Genomic DNA, 19,575 nt, shown 5'->3' with positions numbered 1-19,575 from the left:
CCCGCTTTATTATCTCTTTGTCTCTTCTCCGGTCACGTCATCTCATACTAAGCGCTTCTTTCCCCCTTATCTTTATTTCCCCCTAGTTTGTCATTCTCTGTACATCACGGCGTCTGTCTGCATTACTGTCATCCTCCCCTTTAATTGGTTATTCAAAGCATGCCATGTAATTGGGATTTAATACTGCCTATTGTCTCCGCTCTTTTACAACACCAATGTACAAATGTCAGCTGATGTAATTAACAATACTAGCGGTCAGTCTGTCCAGACATTTATTTCATCCGCACATGAACGCACAGACAACCAGCAGACTTTGAAATTTAATGACACAATAAATCCCTATATTACAAGTTGCCATACAGAGTGAAACAGCGGAGTGACCAGTGTGCAGCGATGCCATCCTGCAGCTTTTAAATCAGGTAAGTGTGATGATGTTGTCTTCAGCAAGTTCTTTACAGCAGGAGTTCATGGCCATTTTTCTAATGTCAAAAGTTTTTCTCTTTGATTCTAGGACACAGCTTGCGGGAACCCATACTCATTGCTGTGGATAAAAACAAACAAAAAACATTTTGGTTTGGAATAGTCTGTGATATAAATCAGATACATTTGACTTAATTTTTTTTAATTACATCATGAAAACAAATGAAAAATTGAAATTAAAGCACTGAAATATTTAACATTGAAAAACATCTATCTGAATTCATGCAGTTTTATTAGGATTCAAAAATTCAAAGTGCAAATGTCCTCAGTATTCAGAAGCTATATTAAATCTTCTCAAATTTAAGTTGTTCAAATTCAGTAAGCCAAATTGGGCTCAAAAAATTCAAGCCAAGATTGCCCAGTTTGACCAATCAGACACTAAAATTTAAGATAAGCAATTCATATCTGATCATGATATAAATGATAATGTCATCAGGGTTCATTTCCCTGACGTCAATACAAGTCAGAATATCAGAATATCTGGGCCTCTACTGCATCTATTTTGATCATTATTCTTATTTAATTATCTAGCTCTCATAAGTCCAACAATTTTATAAAATTACTAAATTGTCCCTTTATTGAAAATTTGTAAGGAGAATGGTCACGTTTTAGATCTAAATTTGGGGTAAAACTTGAAGCAAAATGTATGGAATGATTACAGAAAAAACCCGTCATCAAATCTTTTCAAGCTGGTTGGGAATCTTTGCTCTTCTTCAACTGCATAAAATACAATCTACTACTTTTACAAGGACTACTTTTAATCTTGGCTTTCAATTACAGTAAAAGGGGCTTTGTGTGGTCTATAACCTTTATCAACTCCTATATGTGACCATGTGGATTTACTGCAAGATCGGGCAAACGATGCAACTAACACATGAAATGGTAGAACCAGGCCTCAGAGCGATCCACCAGACAGCTCGTCCACTCTCGCAGGGTCACCTTCCTGTTCCTGTTACGGTCACATGACCTGCAAACACAGCACAGTGCAACACACGATGACCTCACAACGTGGCACCGACAGACGACAGAGCAACTGCAAAAACAGATGCGTTCACTCATACTTTTATGAACCCATGCACTCATTGCAGGTGAACACAACATGATAGATTTGTATAGATGCACAGAGATGGTATACAGACATATCCATAGGTATAGAAACAGCTGCACTGGGGTTCCTCAACAGCCGTTGTCTTTCATTTCACCCTGCAGTATTATCTCTGAAGGGTACTCCTTCAATTTGTGTTAATCCATGGGCAGCGGGAGACACAGTGGGTAATAAACATTATCATTGCTGGGAATGGCTTGACATTGACACAGCTTGCCCAACTCCCACAAAACCTGTCACTGCAGATTGACAGAGAAATGGGAGGTTGGGTGGGAGTAGGGATGGTAGAGAGAGGATAAGAGATGGAAGAGTGCAAGAATGAGAGAAGAGTGAAAACGAAAGAGGGATTGACAGAGAGGGAGGAGGCTGAGGATAAGTCAATTTATGGGAGAGATGAAAGGAAAGTAGGAAGCACAGAAGGGGAGAAGAAATGCTTCAACATGGAGGAGGAGTATGGTGATGGAGAGATGGTGTGGTCATGAAATGGGAGGGGAGGAGGACACAGGAAGTGGGGATTGGCATGGTGAATGAATGAATAGATGGCATGCAGAGAGAACAGCATGGTGGGAGGTGCAACGTGGTCACAGAGCGGGGGCGAAAAGCATCTCAGTGTGACATTTTTAACCCTTGGTGTTTCAGTAATTAGCTGAGATATAACATGTTGCAAGAGACAAAAAGGTTCACATCATGAAACTTTGTGTGACATGATGATGATGCTGTTACGGACATAGTCCCTATCTTACTGACCACTTAGTCACCTCATAGTAACCGCGTAGTAAGTTTTTCAACTAAATTAGTCATCATATAATTTCCTGCAGGTGGAACTGACTGAAAGAAGGGTGTAGCGCAGTGCTCCAGCGGCATCCTCTTGTAACGCAGCTTCCTCAGGTCCCTGTGGCTCAACTTGCCATCTTTGTTCTTGTCCAACAAGGTAAATCTTTGCTATAGAGACAGAGGAAGAGACATGAAAGTAATGGTGCAAACTGTTCAGCTTTACAACATTTCTTTCATTTCTATTGCAATAAATGTAAACATACATAAACATGCATTGTTAGCCATGCTAGCGGCACTTCTCTAACGTCTGGACAATTACTGGAAGGATTGACATGAAATTTGATGTAGACATTTGTGTCCCCTGCAGCAAATAACTTTGGTGATCCTTCCAGCGCCAGATTAGCCTCAACTGTACGTTGTTGTTGGGTTTCATGCTAATTAGCAAATGTCAGAACTAACTAAGCTAAACTAAGATAGTGAACATAGTAAACATTACATCTGCTAAACATCACCATAGTATTAGTATTGCCATTGTGAGCATGTTAACATGGTTGTACATTCTTCATTTGGTGTTTTACAATTGGTGGACAAAAGAAGTACTACAAAGAGTTTTATTCCAAAATACAGTGTATCATTTTTCCTATCATCAAAATAATGCACAGCTTTTTCTTTTAATTCATTTGAGGCCAGGAGGTCAAGGTGGCTGGCGGGAGGATATTAAGTTATCCCTCCATTCGCCATCTTATTGAATAATTTAGTGACTATTGACCAAATCCTATTTATACATGGTTTTCTTGAGAGCCGCTGTCTCATTCTTTGGATGACCACATCACGAGCAACACAAGAGCTTGCCACTTACAGTAAGTTGTTAACATCGATTTCTCTCCAGATAATTCATGAAGCACAGTTTGTCTATTAGCGCGATGATGGTGTCTGGTGTCAAAAACAACTTTATGTTCAGTGTTAAGTTGCACGGGGGAGTGACAGTGATGTTTTTGTTTTTCTTCTGTCTATAGTTTCTCTTTTTGCATCATCATTAGCTGAGATCACAGATCATAAATCATGTTTACTACTCTCCAATCATCATCTCCCCTTGGACACAGACTTGTGGTGTCTGTCAGTCTTCTGTGTACCCCCACTTGAAGCCTGACATTTCAGATACCTGCGCTAGTTGTGTCCTCTGGGTGTGGCTGAGGCAGCTCTGGGGCGGGGCACCAGGTGTGTACGACTCCCCCATACGACTCAGGAGCAGAAACCAGTCCATGAGGCGATATGGAAACTGGCCTAACTCCTCCTCAGTGCATTTAGCCTTGGGGACTGATCGAGAAAAATAACAGAGTTAGTTTTGAAGACTGCAGTGCACAGTGGAGATTTGTGTGTAATATCTAATGCTGTGTGTGTTTACCCAGACAGGGTCCTATGTGAGCCAGTCCAGTGCGGCGTCTCTTTCTGCAGGCTTCTTTATGCAGCAAACATTCATTCCCATAGGTTTTTCCCAGAACACTGCACACTGGTGCCCTCTGCCTGATTACATGAGCCAGTGCACACATGCAAAACCTTATGTGAGGATGGATCTCATTCTTTGTGCACAGCTGGATTAAATAAACACCTGTATTTTATGATTTCATCCCAAATTCTACACCCTTTTTTGGTTTTATACGAGTATCATTTACAAATCCAAAGGCAGTGAATGATTAACTTCACACATGTGTGCAAACATTTGAATACATTTACTGGTAAAAAACAAAAAAATGATCAAAAGCACAAATGTTGATAGGTTTTAAATGCCATGAGGCAATTACCGTGGACAGGACTGAGGACAAACACACTTGGGGATCAGGACTCCATTTTCCTGAACCACCTGGCACCAAGATCCCACTGGACTATGGCATTTCAGCAACTCACAAAGCTTTTCTGAAACATGAAGAGACAACCTTGTGAATGCATAATTTCTGTTCTGTTTCCACCAGTTCAGCTTTAAGTACTGATTAAAGGTGTTTAGAATGAGAGAATCATATAATATGAGGGTCTGTTTGAAGGATAAAAATGTCATTGAGTGATGGGCGGAAAATTTAGTAAGTTGGAGCAAGAGAAAGTAAAGTACAGGAATGAGGGCAGGGAAATTAATGATTTGATTGCCTGACTTTTAATCATTGCTATGCATTAAATTCTTGGGCCAAAATACCATGCTGTACACATGCATCACCAAAATAGAAAGACATGCAGTAGGAGACATATCTTTGAAATTGTTTATTATAGATTTACTGATCTTATCAACTGGTTCAAACAAGTGTTTTGGTCAAATTCTCTTTCCTTGGAATGGGACTGTGTTTGTCACCAAATGTCCCATTTTCTTTACAGCCAAAATTGCAGATTCATACAAATATAATATCTGTATAGATCACTTCTGCTCTGTTTATTCTTTTCATTAAACATTTAAATATAAAATAATGGTCATATTTATATGGATTATAAGTTACTGTTGTTCGAACAAACAATGCAGACGTGTCTTGCACTTGTCTCATTGTACATTACAGTCTTACCTGGCTCTACTCTGCCAATATATGGTCTCAGCCTCTCCTCGGCTTGTCTCTGTCTGCGCTGGGCTCTGCCTCCCTGACACACACAAACACACATGCATTTCTACCTTATCAACAGTGAATTATTTGGCTCGACCAAAAGTGGACCATTATTTCTAGTAATTTTGAAAAAAACAAAAATGCAATGCTATGGTCTTTCCTCATCATAATATAAGCGCAAAATTGATTTTGTAATTTTCTTTTAAAAGTCGTCAAAGCGGGCTTGCAACTCTGGCCAATGTCTACATAACAAAGAGGGGACCTCCATAGCCTGAGGCGGGGCTGTCAGTGGTGAACACAGACTGGGACATGAAGACATATAAAGACTTGCTGTCTTTCAAAACTTAATCTTTTGATTATATTATTTTTTAACATTTAAACATTTTGCTTTGACAAATATCTTGAAAATAGACACTTGTTGCACTCCATTACCACTAACTATTGTATGTAAGACTAGAATTGCTAATGTATTGCTGAACTCTTTTAGCAGAGTGGTCAAAAGGCACGACTATCTAAACCATTAATGTAGGCTATGCATTTCGTAAAAACTTATAATGGATGCAGTGATCATTAGCGTCTAATGTTTTATCATAATTGGAAAACATTTCCAGTTGGACTTCAAAATGTGCAGCAGAGCAGGGGATTGAACCTTAGATTTCAAACCCAAGATTTCAAAACTTACACATGGCCCTCCTGAACCATTTGACTGGGCACTGTTGAACATTTCCTTGAGCCTCTGACTTTGGACTTCTCAACAATCTTTGGTCTCTTGTCATGACCATTTGAGCAGTGTTTGTCAGACCTTTTGTGTCTATCCTTTGGAAGTCAGGCTTCAAAATTCACTTGGTTAACTGAGGCTTGAACCCACAAGCTCAAAGGTCCGCAACAGCCCTCTAAGACCCTGAGCCATATGAGCAGACACTACTTATTACTTAGAGTCTTTGCGTCTTCATTTGGGTGTTGGATTATAAAATTCACTGAGTCTCATAAATATTGAACCTCAGAACTTCAAAGCAGTCCTGTAACATATTGAGCTATTTAGTTACGGACTGACTTTTTCTTAGAGCTTTTGACTCTTTCCTTTGAGTGCTGTCCAAAGGAAAACTTGGGACCACCTTTGGCAGCTCACGGTAGACAAGTTGAAAGGCATTGGAGCAACAGGACTATTCAGAGGTTTTTAGGTCAGTTTTTAGGTTGTGGGTTTGATCCTCTGGCAACTTGTTGTACTTTCAACGCCCGCACCCAGAGGAAAGACTTGAATACTTTAAGAAATAGAGCAAGCTCTTCTGGTGAGATAGCTCAGGGAGTTAGAAGACTGTTTGGTAGCTTTTGGGTTGTGGTTTTGATGCCTATGAGATGCATTGAATTTTTAAGTCCAATGTTCAATAGAAAAAGTCAACATCTCCAAGAAATAAAGCTCAAGTGTCTCTGTTCAGATAGCAGAGGGAAACAGAGGACTACTCTGGAGATTTGAGGTCTTGGGTTTGATCCTTAGGCTTTGCAGTGAATTTTGAAGTTCAACACTTCAGCACTCAAAGGCTCAAGGAAATTAGAGGCTAATGATATGACCAAGTAGCTCACGGTGTCAGAGGATTTATTGGATGATTTGAGGATGTGAGTTAGATCCTTCTGAGGCTCAGTGAATTTTGAGGTTCAACACCCAAAGAGGAGACTGAAAAATTCTCAGAGAGAAGCTCCCAGTGTGAAGGTTTGTATCCTGCCTGTTCTCTGTACCGGGAGCATCAAAAACCAATCTCGTGCAGATCTCCTGATCTCCAGAGATAAAGAAGCAGGGACTTATGTCATGGAAAGCTATGACCGGCTAATATTTTGCTGCAACATAGAGGTGGCTGTATATATGTGTAACTTTACTGTATATAGTGCACCCTGCATTGTGTCTCCACACTGCCACTGCCCATGTAGCCACACATGGACATAGTTTTCTGAAGCTCCCTGTCATGTTCTAGGGAGAGGATGAAAGGTTCCAATGTTACCATGTAATTTCAGAGGCACGCACTAAACTCAGGTATAAACTTCTCTTTCATCGTAGACTTTTCTGTGTTGAATTTTGTATGTTCATGGTTCATACTGATCAAAACCATGTTTACATCAACTTTGTTCATCATCAGCTCTGATGAAGATTCTTCACAGGTGAAGAAGCTTTTTATCTACCTCTAATATAAATCATCAAAAAATTATTTTGAAGTCAGTGTACTATAAATGAATTATACTGTACAATTAAAAAAAACAATAAAGAATGGAACCACAGTGAAAACTTCTATTTCCAAAAACTTTGTAGTCTGTGCCAGGTCCACATCTGCCCCCAAAGTCCTCCAAGATCAGATGGGAAACAGGTGCACTGCTGACCCAAAAAACTGGAGCAACACTTTCTTGATACATGAATTACCATTTAACATATTACAAAGCAGCCCCCCCGATAACTAGCAAAACAACAGGTGAGGAGAGATTGTGTGCACTAAATATTCTACCAAATAGCCGTGTGATCCAGTTCTTTAAAGTTGCCCGTTTTCTCAGATCATAAAACAATAATATGATTATCCTTTATTAAGGTTTGTAGCATTATTGTTCTTATAGCCGCATCAAAATTTGACAGCAAGTTTAGACAGAAGTTATAGACTCACCATGGTTGTACAAGAGTGAAGACTGAGGAGCAGAAACAAGGCGAAGGTCAAGCTCAGGTTCATAGTTGAGACTTCCAGTAGGATACACGAGGAAATTGACAGATTTTCCTGCAGGAGAAAAATACTTCACTATATCACTCTGATCTTCATATCACATGGTTGCTATCTAGAGTATACAGTATGAAAAATCATTGCCATTTTGTATTTATTTCTAGCAGCATCATCACTCTACATTTGCATTTCTTGATATAAATTACATTTGAGGTTAACTCAGAAAAATAATTAGCGCTGGAGAACTATCAATTTGCTGAGATCAAGCTCTGTTAATAGAAGCACTCTTTCTTCATTTTCTCCCTGTACTTTCTTCTGTGGTGTCATTTACTGACTATTACTCTATTTCCAGTCATTTTCATAATGCAGCAGGAAACAATGCACCTCATTGAGTCTCAAGAAAACAATCATTTTCCATCACAGAGGAAACAGAGGGTTGGATTACACGGAGAGGACATTCAGCTTTCAGTTGAGGAAGTTGTTACAGTCTAACAAGTAATTTTCTATCCCCCTGACTGCTTGAAAAGAAAAACCATCTTACCGGGGCCTCTGTCCTTTCTTCTGTTGTTATTCCCTTGTATCCTTCTTTCCTTGTTTCCAGACACCCTTTTCTTTCTGTCTCACTCTCACCGTGAGGCTGTATTCTTTTTACGGCCCTCTTCAGCTGTCTGTACTTTCTCTTTTCATTTGATCCATCTATTTTTACATTCTTGCCTTATCTAACCCCTCCTCTCTGATTTTCCCTGTCTGTCAGACTTTCTCCCTCTCACGTTAGTTCCTTGTTGATTGCAGGTAAGTGCACAGGTACCTGAACTCAGTGTTAGTTTAAGACATTGTGCAGTTCAAAGCTGTGCCTACTGAGAAAGTGATAGAGGGTGAGAGAGAGAGAGAGAAAGGATGTTTTTCGGGGGCAAGTGCGGTGGCTTTCATTGAAGTTGGCAGAGACAGATTTACAAGCCAGAGAGAACATATGGTCACACTTCTTCCTCTTACACTCACATCTCTCTATCTCCCTCTCCCTCTCCCTCCTTTTCTCTCTCTCTCGCTTTCTCTCTAACTCCCTTTGTATTTCAGACATAGGAGAGCAAGCAACAGCAAACATTAACTGCAATGGAGCTGGAAGAACACAGCTGCAGAAGGTAGAGTGATCCACCTCTAGACGGTTAGACAAATCATAAATTGAATGCTGACTTTAGTATAACAGCAAGATAAGGAGAAAACCTTACATATATATAATACTTTATTTAACATTTTAAGGAACCGTTAAGGGATAAAGTTAAGGTTGTTTTGAGCTACTGTTTTTATTTTAAGGAAATCTTAACTTTGACTTTAAGAAAAATCTTAACTCAAGGTCTTTTTTATGGGTGTCTCAGGTCCTGATTTACTACAGAAGTCTTCCCAAATGTTTTTCTTTGCTTCTTGTAGCCTACTTAGCTTTAGCTCCAACTATCTTGTATTTAATCCCATAGCTCTCTAGTGGATCCACCATACTACACCATAAACAGTAATACAAAAGTAAAAATAATAAAGACAAATTTAGTGCTAATTATTTTCATTGCATGCCCTTAGTATTTCTCTCGCCTTCTTTAAGCACCAAATAACACCAAAACAGCACATCAGTGATCAACAGAAGCACAAAGGAGTGAAGGCGATCAGAAGGTGGGACCCTTCTGTGTCTGGAAATTAAACAAAAATATGCAGCATCTCAATACTGTCACATAGGACTAATGAGGCACATACAAAGTCACATCCGTGCAACCTTGTAACACCGGCCTCTAGAGGGCGCAGCAGCATTCTGACTCTTCTTCGTTGGTGCTCTCTTGCCATGTTTGCGGAAGCTTGGTGACAGCAGCGAACAGGAGCCTTGTCACCTTTTCTGTGTATGTGCTGTGGCTGTGTTTTATAATTCAAAATGAACCTACCGAAGGGACCAGATTCTCTGTGCTTCGACAAGGATGTTTTTATGAAGGTGAGAATCCGTGAACGTTACGTTTGGTAACGCGTTAACCGTAAGCTGTTGTTGTCAAACTAGCTAGCATGGAGCTAAGTCAAAGTAATGATCCTGGATGCTCCAGTTTCTGAAACCTCTGTTTTTGGTTGAATAAAAATACTTCAGATGTAATAAGCGTTTAATGGTCAACGACAGACATAGTTATTGTTGTTGATATCATGTCAAACGTTAACTTCTCTGTGTATGAACTATGGCTAACCCTCAATAACAAACGACATTAATAATGAGAAAAATTTGTTCATGCTTTATAATGTGCTTCTGTTTGTTGTTTGTTAGCTGCGTCTATTTTCTGGTTACATTTACTGATACTTTACTTAGCTGTCCATCGCTTAGTAATAACCGAAAATGCATGACTGGCTGCATTAAATGTCTGTACCCTTCTGGTCTGTTGCTGTCCCCCTGTCTGCAGGATGACTTTGACGTTGACCAGTTTGTGGCGGAGTGTCGGAAGCAGGTCCAGCTGGAGGAGATGAGAGAGGACCTGGAGCTCTACTATAAGCTGCTGAAAACAGCCATGGTTGAGCTCATCAACAAGGACTATGCAGACTTTGTTAACCTCTCCACCAACCTGGTCAGTTGCCCAGTATCTGTCACTGCGGCTGTAGTTACTACCATAACCCTGCAGTCAGCATGACTGTTACTGTCATGTTTGATAACAAAGTTGATTGTAATAATCAAAATATTTGCATTATGTTATGTATATGTCGAAAAAGAGAAATAAAGAATATCGGATGTTTGATAACACATTTTATTATGCTCAAATATCAGTATCAGCCTTGAAAATGCAGTACTGTTGTGATCTTAATATGCCCTTGAAAAATTAATAGGAAGCTTTTATTTTTAAAATGAGTCTAATGAGGGTAGACTGTTGCTAATCTCAGACCTCTACTCCCTTGTCTCAGGTGGGGATGGACAAAGCCCTCAATCAGCTTTCTGTGCCATTGGGACAGTTACGAGAAGAGGTTATGGTATGTGTTCTGATTAAGAATTTTGTAAGTCTTGATTAATTCATGCCACAGAGGCTTTATTCACGTCGCTGTTATCTGTTGCAGAGCCTACGGTTATGTGTGAGTGAAGTGATTCAGGGTATAGACAGCCAGCTGTCCAAACAGGAAGATCTACAGAAAAAAAAGGTCTGGTTCCTCGTCTCTCGGTTTGACTTTTATCATTCGGTTTTATTTTGTTTTCATCATTAACTGTATTCTGTGATCACCCGTGCAATGCTCTTTGACAGTCTAGTGTAACATGTCCATGCCAAATTGTGAACTTAATGTTTCAACAAGCTTTATTTCTTTGTGGGATGATTTTAATTAAGCATCATCTTCCTATATTTATCACCATCCATCAGGTGTGTGTATTGAGGCTAATCCAAGTGGTGCGCTCAGTGGAGAAGATTGAGAAGATCCTCCACTCACAGAACTCCAAGGAATCCAGCTCTCTGGAAATCAGCAGGTGGGAGTCATGTCAACAAACCCACTGGCTGTCACTGAATGTGGGCAGGTTATTTACCAAGTAAGGCCAGTTACAATATTTACATTTCAATATCTGGCCTAAACAGGTATGACAAGTACTCCTTGCACTCTCCTTGCACTCTCCTTGCACTTATTACACCAAGGTTTCCTACTGCACTGAAGCTTTAGTGTTTTCACTCACTTGTAAGTCACTTTGTAAGGTACTGCGTATATTTTTGTATATCTATCTTTGTTTGGAGGTGCAGAGAATGTTTTCCATTTTTGAACAAAAATCCAAATTGTTGACAGAAAGTATTCCAAAAACACAAAGTACTTGAGCACACAAGAGGTTCAAACTGTTTGAGCTTGGTAACTGCAGGCATGTGGTGCTAAGCGTTTGTGTCTGACTTTGTGTCTCTGTATGTAAAGTCCTTTGTTAGCAGGTCAGATCCTGGAGAGGATAGCTACAGAATTCAACCAGCTGCAGTTCCACGCTGTACAGAGCAAAGGCATGCCCCTGCTGGACAAAGTCAGACCTGTAAGTGTTAATGGGTCAGTCAATCGGACAGCTGATTAATCGCTGTCCGTCTGCTCTTCTGTCAATCCACCAGCCCTGCAATTATTTGAAAAAGATAATCAACTTTTGTTTGATCCTTCTGGGTAGTGCTGAGGACACCTCTGTTACAGGAAAAATAACATCAATGCACTGACTATCCATTAATTATCTCCAAAAATATTTGATCCTAGCACATTGATGCATGATTCCCTTGGTCTATGTGTTCCTACAATATACTAGAATACTTTTGATACAAATTTTTTTTTAACTGTGTATGTGACGAAGTTTCATCCTCTATCAGCGTATTGCAGGCATCACCTCCATGCTGCAGCAGTCTCTAGAGGGCCTGCTGATCGAGGGTCTGCAGACATCCAATGTTGACATGGTGCGTCACTGCCTGAGGACATATGCCACCATAGACAAGACCCGAGATGCTGAAGGCCTGGTCGGACAGGTGCTGGTCAAACCGTACATGGACCAGGTAAACGTTTCACACGTGTTTGTGATATACTCCAGATCCCAGGGCGTTTCAACTTTTTTTTTTTGAGGACATAAACTGATAACTTTTCTGAAGTGCTTTTTCATTTAAATCTGATAAACTAAGTTGGTGAATCATTTGAATTAGCTTTATATGGGCCTAAAAACTAAATGGCATGTAGCAGGAGATAATACCATGTAAATATTGAGTTTCTTATTGAAAGATAGTAATTCTTGTATATCCTGCTTTAGTAAGTTGTATGGAACAGCAGCTAAAAATCTCACCTCTTTCCTTCTTTTAGGTGATAGTAGAAGAGGTGGTGAAGTCCAGTCCGAATGGTCTCCAGTTGATGTATTCTAGACTGCTGGAGTTTGTGCCTCATCACTGTAGACTGCTGAGAGAGGTGACTGGAGGAGCCATATCCAGGTATTAATGTTATCATGGAGGCAAATCTATTCGAAGGGTGATCGCAGATCAAGTAGTTCTTTGTTGTGTTTTGCCTCTACTTGAAAAATAAATTGTCTGCTTTCATCTGTTGAGCTATTGGGCATACAGAATATTGGTTGTATGATCTTCAAAGATCACACAGCTTCAAACACTTTTATATTTATTTATTTCTGTTTTAATAATACATTCATGTAATTACCATGCATCGTTTACTCAACGGATTTGAACATTTTCTCTCATAAAGGGTGTCAGCTTAACAGGGTCTAGTGGCCTTTAAAGATTTTTTCAGAAATAACAACTACTGCTTTGAAGACATTAAGTTAATCAGCGGCTGGTATAGTGCCCAGGGTATAAAGTATCATAACATATTTTTTAATGTGCCAATGTTCTCTCTCTCCTCAGTGACAAAGCTGACATAGTGCCAGGTTATGATTTCCTGGTGAACTCTGTTTGGCCAGAGATAATCAAGGCGATAGAGGAAAGGTTGGGCTACCTCTTCAACCCTGGAAACCCTGACATATTCTATGAGGTACAGCAACAGTGACACAGTTGGTGTGTGTATGCGTTCGCTTTGAGAAAAATGTTTGCGTTTTGTGTGTCTTTACTGCCAACTCTTCTTTTCCAGCGCTACAGCATGAGTATGGAGTTTGTCCGAAGGTTTGAGCGTCAGTGCAGCTCGCAGGCCAGTGTGAAGAGACTGAGAGTACATCCTTCATACACCAGCTTCTACAACAAATGGAACCTGCCTGTCTACTTTCAACTACGGTGCATATTACCTCAACACAATCTATACTCTGCATACTGAACCTCAGCCTGTAGATACAGTACACATTCCACGTTCCTCTTTGCTAACTGCAGGTTTCAGCCTCAATCATGTTGGTAGTGTGACATCATATTTACTGGAAAAGTTAATAATCAGAGTGTGTACTAAAGGAATTGTTTGACAGAGTTAGATGAGATCAGTACCACTCTCATGTCTGTCTGTTCAGTATGAAGGTGGAGCCAGGAGAGGAATAGCTAAGCTTAACATGAACACCGAAAAAACTGGGGGTGACAGCTAGCCTGGTTATGTCCAATGTAAATTTAGATGTCTCTGAACAAAAGCCCATTTTTATAAGAATCTGGAAAAATTGCTTATTTGTATGAGTTTCATGCAGGGTGATGACAAGAAGGAAAATGTAAATTGAGGATGTGTGTCAGAATATAACATACCGTATAAACATGACACCGAACCTTGACTGAATGGCCATTGATCCACGCGACAAAGTAAAGAAGTAGTCTACTCCTTCTGCCCCGACAAACATACACACTGTAAAGTACACATGGCACAGATTCACCATTGCACGTCAAGATAAATATCAGGTAGTTGTGTCCTCATTTCACAATACAAACCTGCACTGTTCTGCTTTTCTGGAAAGTCCATATTTTCTAGTACACAGTGTTGTTTCACGTGAGCAGGTGCATATCAGAGCTGATGCAAGAAATGAGCTGATAACGCATCGATTGTTTTGTTTTCCTCCTCTCTGCATGTCTCCCCTCAGGTACAAGGAAATAGCAGGAAGTCTGGAGAACGCTATAAGTGACAGACTCGAGGCAGCACCAGGTAGGAATTTATTTTCCACCACGAACACCAGTGTGGACCTCATACGTTACTCGCAGTAACTGTGTGTCTGTGTCTGTTCGTGTCCAGCTGGCAGTGCATACCACCTGCAGGCTTCTGAGGTGTTGTGGTCCTGTCTAGTGAGGTGCTGGTCAGACAAGGTCTACCTGTCACCTCTTGCCCATCGTTTCTGGAAGCTCACGCTGCAGCTCTACTCACGATATGCCAAGTTTCTCGATGAGGTAATCTCAAATAAACCAGAGGAGGACTATAATGATTTTAAAGACTATTTTTAAAATCAGTAGTTCCAACAAAGCGGTATGCAAATGATTAGTCATCTTTGTTCCTCATCTGTATCGGTGTCTGCACAGGTGTTGACTAAGAGTCCATCCGCTGAGGTGACCAAAGAGCCAACCAGGCCTCTGCCCAGCTCGGCCTCCTCCACCTCCAGCCGAACGTCAATGGATGACGGTGGCAGCGAGAGTGGGAGTCCTGCCTCCCTGTCCACCAAACAGCTGGTCTACATTGCTGCTGACATCCAAAAGCTTCAGGAACAGGTGCTCACACTCAAACTAAACGCCCATATTTACATGTGTAGTTCCAATTAACACATAAATTAGCATGCTTTTCTCAGAAGTTCAAACTGACAGTTTGCTCGTCTTTCTCTTAGATCCCAGAATTGTCAGAAACGGTCAAACAGCGTTTAGAAGCGGTCGGATTCAAAAACTTTGCTATTGTGGAAGGTAAGCTGCCCATACAGTGCCTATAGAAATCATTTTAACTTTTCACTTCCTTTGCAGGGTTTCTGTGATCTTATTCAGTAATGTTTTGTCCATAAATGAGCAGGGAAATGTGAAGATGGAGCAGAATATTTTTTTATCTTTTTGGTTTTTCTGAATTTTCTTGGGATTATCTGTTAGCACAAGATCTGTTGTAGTCTTAATTTGATATAATGCACGCTAAGGTTACACATGATCACACAGTCATAAATGCCATTGTGTTATGACATTTAAAAAATGTAAATACTCAAAAACGGCAACAGGCTTTATGTCTTAATTGACTATAATAATTATATATATATATATGTTATTACTTTAGTCCAATGTTAGCTCAGAGTGTGTTTACTTCATTGCATTTACTAGTGTTCTCTTCTATGTCAGATGCTCTAGCAGACTCCAAGGCATGCCTCTCAAGTAGCGTTCCTACTCTGAACGCCAGGATGACCCAGCATCTGACTGAACGCTGCTGCCGCTTCCTGAAGAGTGCCTCTGAGGTTCCACGGCTCTACCGCAGGACAAATAAAGTCAGTGAAGCGGCAAGCATTCACATATATACACGTTGCTCCTATATTTCATCATATACAGTAACATTCTCCAATCACATAACATCCCTTGGAGCAAACACTGGGAGCACTGTTTGTCTGATTTAGACAAAACCTGGAGAGCTACTGCACTTGTGCATATACATTTTCTTTAGATGGAAATAGTATAATTGAAGGTCAGAATGTCACATTTGAAATGCTCTGACTCGTCAGATTTTGATGAAACCTGGAGGGATGATGCATCTTAACACATGAATGGCTTTCAAATGTATGCCACTGGAGTATTTTATTATCATTGGCTCTAAAATTGAGCCTATTATTGAACTAAATGATGTTTCAGTAACAGGCTGAGCACACTTTTAAGAGATTTCTTATATGTGAAGCTCATCAGAGTTCCAGAAAATAATGCAAAAATTGACCTTGGATGTGGCAGTTTGACAAAACAATTCAAAGTCCTCTAACTGGACTTATTTGTAGTAACTCTGATTTGTGCAAAGGATTTTCCATCAAACATCTTTACCTCTATCACTCTCTTGCTCACTCATGGTTAGCCTGTCTGCCCCCCAGTGGCCACTAGCATCATGATATTGTGTTTCCTTATTCCTCATAGTTTTCTGTAGCATTGTTAGAACATTAACTATTTTGCAATGATGTCTAAATCTAATTGTATTCCCCCAATATGTTCCAAGTCCTGATAGTAAATTTTTAGTATCTGCTTATACTGAGTCTGATTCTATATTATTGTTTCCGGGAGGTCAACAAAAACTTTCAGGTGGTGTTAAGTTTCTTTTTTTTTTTTTATTTCGCAGAAGCAATTTCAATATGACTGAGGACTGTATAGATTTATATGAAGGAAATGTAGCCTACATCACGGATTTCCTTTAATAGTTCTTTCCTTATCCTCAACGTGAACAAAACGTGGAACTTTAAATTCACCTTTCAACCAATGTGTGTCCTTTTATTCCAACAAATTTGTGAGAACCTAAAATATTTGATGTCCTCTCTGTATAGGATCTGCCGGTGCGGGCATCAGCGTACATGGACAACGCCTTACGCCCGTTACATCAGTTGCTGACAGACTCAACAGGGCTGGTCACCCCATCCACAGCACAAGAATGGCTGCGAGTTGCACTTTCTGACTGCACACAGAGGTAATTTTACGCACACGAATGGACCCAGATACAGTACCCATGATGAAGAATTTAAAATAACTGACTAAGGCCAGTACTTAGATGTGTACATGTGCTCATCCATTTATTGTAAGTTTGCTTCATTATAAAAAATGTCCCATCACATTAACTCAAAGGAAGTGAGAGGTATTTAATAGATATACAAAAGTAAAATTACAACCTGCTAACTTTCTTTCATGAACATTTTCTTTTCCATCATTCTTGACATTTTGTTCGTTCAGATACTATGAGACCATCTCAGAGGTGCTGAGCTCCGTGAGAAAGATGGAGGAGAGTCTGAAGCGACTGAAGCAAGCCAGAAAAGGTGCGTCCACAACTACTACAGCAGGAGCAAATGGTGGACCCACAGATGACAGCAAGATCCGTCTTCAGCTGGCACTGGATGTGGAATACCTGGGGGAACAGGTCAGTGGTGTTTGACAAGTACACAATCACATTCAGATGTGTGGAGATACATACCTTACCTTATCTTACCATACACACCTTCCAGCAAAAACATATATTACACTCGCTGAACACTTTATTAGGAACACCTGTACACCTGCTTATTCATGAAACTATCCAATCAGCCAGTCATGTGGCAGCAGTGCAATACATAAAGAGGTCAGGATCTTTAGTTGATGTTCACATCAAACATCAGAGTGGGGAAAAATATGATCTCAGTGACTTTGACTGTGGCATGATTGTTGGTGCCAGACGGGCTGGTTTGAGTATTTCCAAAACTGCTCATCGCCTGGGATTTTCACACACACCAGTCTCCAGAGTTTTTTACTCAGAATGGTGCGAAAAACAAAAAAAAACATCCAGTGAGCAGCAGTTCTGCAGACGGAACTGCTTTGTTGACAATAGAGGTCAGAGGGGAATGGCCAGACTGGTTGGCTAGCTGATAGAAAGGCAACGGTAACTCAGATAACCAGTCACTGTGGTGAGCAGAAAAGCATCTCGGAAAGCACAACATGATGAAACTTGAGGCGGATGGGTTGCAACATGAGAAGGCCACATCAGGTTCCACTCCTGTCAGCCCTCAACCGAAATCTGAGGCTGCAGTGGACACAGGCTCACCAAAACTGGACAAGTGAAGGCTGGAAAAAGGTAGCCTGGTGTGATGAATCTGGATTTCTGCTGAGGCATGATGGTAGGGTCAGAGGGTCAAAGTTTTTTTTTTTTTTGGTGCAATTTGGGCCCATTAATACCATTCAGTCATAGTTTGAATCTGATCACAGTTTGCCATCTTCTAATGGTTGCTTCCAACATGTTAATGCACCATGTCACTAAGCAAAAGTCGTCTCAGACTGGAAGCATGAACATCACATGGGGTTCAGTATACTTCAGTGGCCGCCCCAGTCTCCAGATCTGACCCCCAACAGAACACCTTTGGGGTGTGGTAGAATGGGGGAGATTGGCAGCATGAATGTGCAGCTGACAAGTCTGTGATGCAATCATGTTCAATCATTTCCAACGTCTTCTGGAATCCATGCCACAAAGAACTGAGGCTGTTTTGAGAGCAAGGCGAGGTCCCACCCAGTATTAGCATGGTGATCCTAATAAAGTGTGCGGGAGTGTATACTGTAGACAGTTACAAATTGCTACTAGGGTGTGTTACAAATTTCAGTGTCATCTGAAATACTTTTGGTTATTCTCTCTTATGTTGCTTTGTAATGTTGTTTGTCTCAGATCCAGAAGATGGGTCTTCAGCCGAGTGACATCTCCATGTTTTCCACTCTGATGGACCTTGTGAAAGAGGCCCGAGAGCTTGCTGAACAGAACCAATAAAAAGTTGATTCCACAGTAACTGAAACCATTAACATGCTGCACTCATCTCTGCATTTCCTGAAGGAAAAAAAAAACATTTGGCCCAGTCCAGGCTAAAGGTCATGGTCTGGTAACAGTCGATGATGATCAGACCATGAAGAATGTAGGACAAGATCTGACATTATTGAAATCCCTTTTCAAGGTTTTGTACAAAAATATCTCCATTTAATGCAGACTTTAGATCCACAGTGCACAAACATTTGAACAACAGGGACCTGCCGGAGTTGCATCTGATCAGGCTGTAAATTATTGTTTGAAACAGCGATAACTACTAGTTGGATCCTTGTTGGTTCTGTTGTAGGCACTGTGAATAAGAGGGACTGTTATTTTTATGATGTGGTAGGAAAGTTGCAAAGACAGAATCAAACAATATTTGTCTAATTTCTGCTGTTGCTTGGTGAGGGATTCATCTCGAATAAATAAGTCTTTTAGTGTGTAACGTACATTTTTGTTAAAATCGAATTTGTATATTATTATATGTTTAACATAATTAACTTGGGGAAAAAAATAAAGAACTTTGGATACAATCTTGAATTTATGTGTTTAAATACAAATGTCATGAGCTGACTACAACTGGTTGGGTATTAGTTATGGCAAATCCACAGGACTCTGACCATTGTGTACATGCCAACAAGTCGTTTTTACACATGATTTCACTCCAAAAGAAATATGACACGTTGACACCATACATATATATAACTCAAAGACAAACTGTGGTCTTATGAAAACTCAAATTTGGCTTTGAATAACCGGTTTGAGATTTATTTTTTTGGACCTCAAGAGCAATACGCCATTGACACCTTTCACCATTCAGCAATACTGCCTATTTCCATATTGTTTCACACATTAAGTCATGTTCTCTTCATGTATTTTCTTATCTTTTTGAGTAAGGTGTAACACACAGTATATGTTGCCAATACAGTTCAACCAGGCATTATAAGACCTTTAGTTACAGATGTTATGATTTGCAGATGTTATATTTAAAAATACTGATTTGTGGTTTTGTAAAAGGTAGTGCATTCATCTTGACTCAACATCCTGTTTACACTAAACTGTATGATGTCAATCGGTAATTGGC

The 19,575-nt window shown here is 40.2% G+C and overlaps 2 protein-coding genes across 2 annotated transcripts; one reads left to right on the top strand and one right to left on the bottom strand.

Moving 5' to 3' along the window:
* Positions 1-351: 351 nt before the first annotated feature.
* sparcl2 (SPARC-like 2) lies at positions 352-8,453 on the bottom strand. Its single transcript, XM_056396109.1, has 9 exons — positions 8,173-8,453; positions 7,581-7,688; positions 4,903-4,975; positions 4,162-4,273; positions 3,765-3,883; positions 3,522-3,676; positions 2,415-2,527; positions 1,353-1,447; positions 352-541 (listed from the first exon to the last, which is right to left on the bottom strand). The coding sequence occupies exons 2-9, from the start codon at positions 7,641-7,643 to the stop codon at positions 486-488; spliced, it is 786 nt and encodes a 261-aa protein (XP_056252084.1). The 5' UTR covers positions 7,644-7,688; positions 8,173-8,453; the 3' UTR covers positions 352-485.
* A 996-nt stretch (positions 8,454-9,449) lies between these two features.
* On the top strand, positions 9,450-19,024 carry cog2 (component of oligomeric golgi complex 2). Its single transcript, XM_056396298.1, has 18 exons — positions 9,450-9,600; positions 10,052-10,213; positions 10,545-10,610; positions 10,695-10,775; positions 10,991-11,094; positions 11,523-11,631; positions 11,951-12,130; positions 12,429-12,553; positions 12,977-13,103; positions 13,200-13,339; positions 14,116-14,177; positions 14,265-14,416; positions 14,546-14,731; positions 14,845-14,917; positions 15,335-15,477; positions 16,507-16,646; positions 16,907-17,090; positions 18,360-19,024. Exons 1-18 carry the CDS (start codon positions 9,544-9,546, stop codon positions 18,456-18,458), a joined length of 2,190 nt encoding a protein of 729 aa, XP_056252273.1. The 5' UTR covers positions 9,450-9,543; the 3' UTR covers positions 18,459-19,024.
* Positions 19,025-19,575: the final 551 nt, after the last annotated feature.

The sequence above is a fragment of the Seriola aureovittata genome, chromosome 14, assembly GCF_021018895.1.
Source record: "Seriola aureovittata isolate HTS-2021-v1 ecotype China chromosome 14, ASM2101889v1, whole genome shotgun sequence".
Taxonomy (NCBI): Eukaryota; Metazoa; Chordata; class Actinopteri; order Carangiformes; family Carangidae; genus Seriola; species Seriola aureovittata.
This window is presented reverse-complemented; position numbering and strand designations above follow the sequence as displayed.

Coding starts and splice junctions, on each gene's coding strand:
- cog2 (XM_056396298.1), top strand. CDS start 9,544: ATGAACCTACCGAAGGGACCAGATTCTCTGTGCTTCGACAAGGATGTT. Junction 10,214..10,544: donor TTAACCTCTCCACCAACCTG/GTCAGTTGCCCA, acceptor CCCTTGTCTCAG/GTGGGGATGGACAAAGCCCT. Junction 13,340..14,115: donor CCTGTCTACTTTCAACTACG/GTGCATATTACC, acceptor GTCTCCCCTCAG/GTACAAGGAAATAGCAGGAA.
- sparcl2 (XM_056396109.1), bottom strand. CDS start 7,643: ATGAACCTGAGCTTGACCTTCGCCTTGTTTCTGCTCCTCAGTCTTCAC. Junction 4,274..4,902: donor TATTGGCAGAGTAGAGCCAG/GTAAGACTGTAA, acceptor TTCATGTTTCAG/AAAAGCTTTGTGAGTTGCTG. Junction 2,528..3,521: donor AGAGGACACAACTAGCGCAG/GTATCTGAAATG, acceptor CTGTCTCTATAG/CAAAGATTTACCTTGTTGGA.